This window comes from Cryptomeria japonica, chromosome 8 (assembly GCF_030272615.1).
Source record: "Cryptomeria japonica chromosome 8, Sugi_1.0, whole genome shotgun sequence".
In the NCBI taxonomy this organism is placed as follows: domain Eukaryota; kingdom Viridiplantae; phylum Streptophyta; class Pinopsida; order Cupressales; family Cupressaceae; genus Cryptomeria; species Cryptomeria japonica.
This window is the reverse complement of record NC_081412.1, coordinates 428,644,763-428,648,149: the sequence shown is the minus strand read 5'-3', so window position 1 is coordinate 428,648,149 and position 3,387 is coordinate 428,644,763. Positions and strand designations below refer to the sequence as shown.

Genomic DNA, 3,387 nt, shown 5'->3' with positions numbered 1-3,387 from the left:
ATCTTCCTTCCAACCCTAATCTATGATACTTGATATTTTGAAGGACCCTCTCCTTTAGGCTCTAGAGGGGATGCGATATCGGCAACTACTTCACCAGAGCCAGTTCTAGATAAATGGTGAATTTTCTTGGTCTTCTTTGTTTTCTTTGGCTCCTTCGTAATTTCCTGTTGCAGTGAGAGTTTAGGCAACACCACCTTTTGTTTCTTATTAAAAGTGAAGGTTGACCATTGTGGTGTTCTTTCGTTTGTACTCCCTCCTTTGATGGTTATCTATGTTGTCACCCTTCCAACTTCTTGTGATGGTTCCTCCTGTGGCTTCTCTTCTTCTCCAACTTGTATATTTGGAGGAGTTTGGGTCTCTCCTTGGGTAGGAGGCACTGGTACAATGAGTTATTGTGGTTGTGGTTTTCCTATAGAGCACCATGAATATCAGGTTGTTGCTGATATTCTTCTAATTTCTTGCTCACTTTCTTGTTGAAGTCTTTGGTTGGCTCTTGACCTTGGTGCTCTATATCTCCACCTGCGATATCTTTGAACAAGTTTTCTACATCTTGTGGAGTGAGAATAAGTCTTTCATCATGCTCTTCATCCTGCCCTTGTCCCATTTTCCCCTCTTCATCTTGCTGCTGCTCCTACGGATCCTGATCATCTATATACATAGGGGTTAGCTATGGAAGTTCTGATACATTTTGAATGACAGGCTCCCTTTGTTTGTCTACACTATAAGGAGTCATTCTTTTCCTCTTCTTAGGCTCTACCTTCTTTGGTGCTGGCTCGACCTCCTCCTGGTCTTAGTCTGACTCCACATTATGAATAGTTATTCTTTCAGTTGTGGGAGTCATTGCAGGCACTGACATCTGTGAAACAAAAAAAGATGGAGTGACCATTGTTGTAACCAAAGGTTGAGGCATTGTTGACACAATTGGTGCAACAGATGTGGTTGACGTGGTAGCTGGTGTTGTTGTAGTAGTGGTGGTAGCAATGGTGGTAGGAGTGGTGGTTGTACTAGAGGGTTGAGCCTCTTGAGAAGGTTGTTCTGTCGTTGCTACAACACCCTCAATAGCAGGCCTAACAGGATGAATTTCTGCTTGTGGTGTGGCCGCTAGGTCGACAGTAATCCCTAAACTCATCTGTTTTGCTAGATATTCCACCTCTTTCATTTTCTCATTTAGCTTTTGCTTCAACTCTTCTGTTGTCAAAGGAGATTCAAATTCCTCCTCCTGGTCCATAGAGGTGTTCTTCCTTGATTCTAACTTGGTTCTTCTTGTATACTCGTTATGTATCCTCTATTGAGGATTATGAATAGGGATATTCTTTTGTTTTCCTCTCGAGGCAGCTGGTTTGATCCTTACACTTAACCACTTCCTGGTTCTATCTACCACTCCTTGAGAAATTGTATCAATGTCTACCACTTCTTTCTGTGTGATGCAAAGCATCATGGACCCTCCCACAATTACATTGCAACTTATCATTCTTGCTTCTTCAAAAACTCAACTCTTCTTGTTTCACCTTCCTTCACTAGGCTTCACCAAGATGCCCTGATAGAACTATTAAACTCACCAACTTGTTCCAACACTTCCTAGGGCCTCTACATACCCTATTCCACTTTTCCCAATAGGCTTCACTCACCCTATCGACTGGTTTTCTCACAAACCCTTACCTAGGTCCCTAAATAGGCCAATTCCCTAGTAGCCCTGTTCAGCGGGTATTCTGACATTTACTCAAAATAATTAGAAAACACTTGAAAAATAAATTGCATATCTGGATACCCTTTTGGAAGTTACATAACATATATGAAAATAAACTATGGGTATTTTGGACGAAATACTCATACCAGCACCCTGCTACACACCAACTAGGCCCAATTAGCCCTCTTTTCCAAAGAAAGTACCAACAAATGGTATGACCACAACTCCAAACCAAAAAAAAGTCTTGAAAAATATTCCAAAACCATATATTTTCTAGGTTTCAAGAAAATACACAATCATTTGATAGGTTGGATACTAAACCCCCCTTTTTATGCCTAAAAAACTAGGGCCTCCTTGTCCAAACCCCAAAACTCACTTCTAGATCTTGAAACTTTGTATTCACCATGAATTTACCATCCCCTAACATTTTTTCACATAAAAACACTACCTCCTTAAGTTAGATCTTTTGCTGCTATACTCATGCCTCCATTTTCATGCTTTTCCTCACTCAATCTCTTACCCTAGGGTATCAACACTTCATCTCCAAGTTATTCCCTGCACATGTAAGGTTATAGAAACATAGAATAAAATATTTCTGACCCATTCCAAAAGAAGGAGCAACCACATAAAGTGGAATGGGTCACATTTGCATTGTGACTCTCAAAACTTCCCAAAAACAATCACCTACAACAGATTTTAGGACAGCGAATAAAAGTGTATTAGATTTGAATGTAAAACCTTCAATAATAGTATCAAATGATATTAAAAATACTCCTCTACATTGCCAAATCCATTTCCAATAAAAAATGAATCAAAGAAGAAGAGTTTCAGACCAATAAAGTGCAGATTTTAGACCAAAATTGCAAGGAAAACCTTATATTTTAATTGCCAAACCACAAATTCTTACAATGCCAAGCAAATCCGACCCTCTACCTCTTCATTTTGGATCATTACAAACATATTTAAACCTCTTCCCTTCATGGAAACTGAAAACCAACTCTTAACCACCCATACAACCACTTTTGGGTGTTTACAATTTTAATTTATTGTCAAATTGACACTTTTAGTTGTCAATTGACAAGTTTTTAACCTTTTTGCATCTTGACACTTTCTAATCAATTTTATTACATTAATATGGTCACACAATACCTTCTGAAACTTAAAATGCTCATTAAAAGCCTATTCTACCCAGTGAACCCCATTACATTGCTCATTTTGACATTATTTGCCCAACATGGCAATTTTGACAACTTATTACAAAATGACTCATTACATGAGTTTGATGACTCCAAATGGAATTATTATCCATGTTTAAAATATAAAATGGTCATTTTAACCTCATAGACTTAATTATCTCATAAATCTTCATTATGGCCTCATGGTGGCCAATCTTGTCTTGGGTGCTCCTGCACCACTGTGACCACCTAATTGGAGGGAGCGACCTCTTATCTATCCTTGTTTCTCTGTATATGGGATCTAGAAAAAAACCATCATCATGTAACTGTTTGGGTAAGTTGGTCTCAATACCAAAATCCCTTATTTGCGGAACAATGAGGCAATGGTAATATTTTTCTCCGGCCTCAAAGCTATCCTGAAGATTGGCCCAAAAATCCTCCAGGGCAGGGTGATGTCCTTCATATACTTTGGGCATCAGTCCTTTTAGTTTATTGTATGGGTCATAAAATTGTCTGGCAAAATTG

General features: G+C 38.8%; 1 protein-coding gene across 1 annotated transcript; it reads right to left on the bottom strand.

The window, feature by feature from the left end:
* Positions 1 to 790: 790 nt before the first annotated feature.
* Positions 791 to 1,228, bottom strand: LOC131067830 (uncharacterized). The gene has a single exon (XM_058002998.2). The coding sequence runs from the start codon at positions 1,226 to 1,228 to the stop codon at positions 791 to 793; it is 438 nt and encodes a 145-aa protein (XP_057858981.2).
* Positions 1,229 to 3,387: the final 2,159 nt, after the last annotated feature.

Excerpts from the sequence above, each read along its gene's own strand:
- LOC131067830 (XM_058002998.2), bottom strand. The coding sequence starts at position 1,228 with ATGGACCAGGAGGAGGAATTTGAATCTCCTTTGACAACAGAAGAGTTG.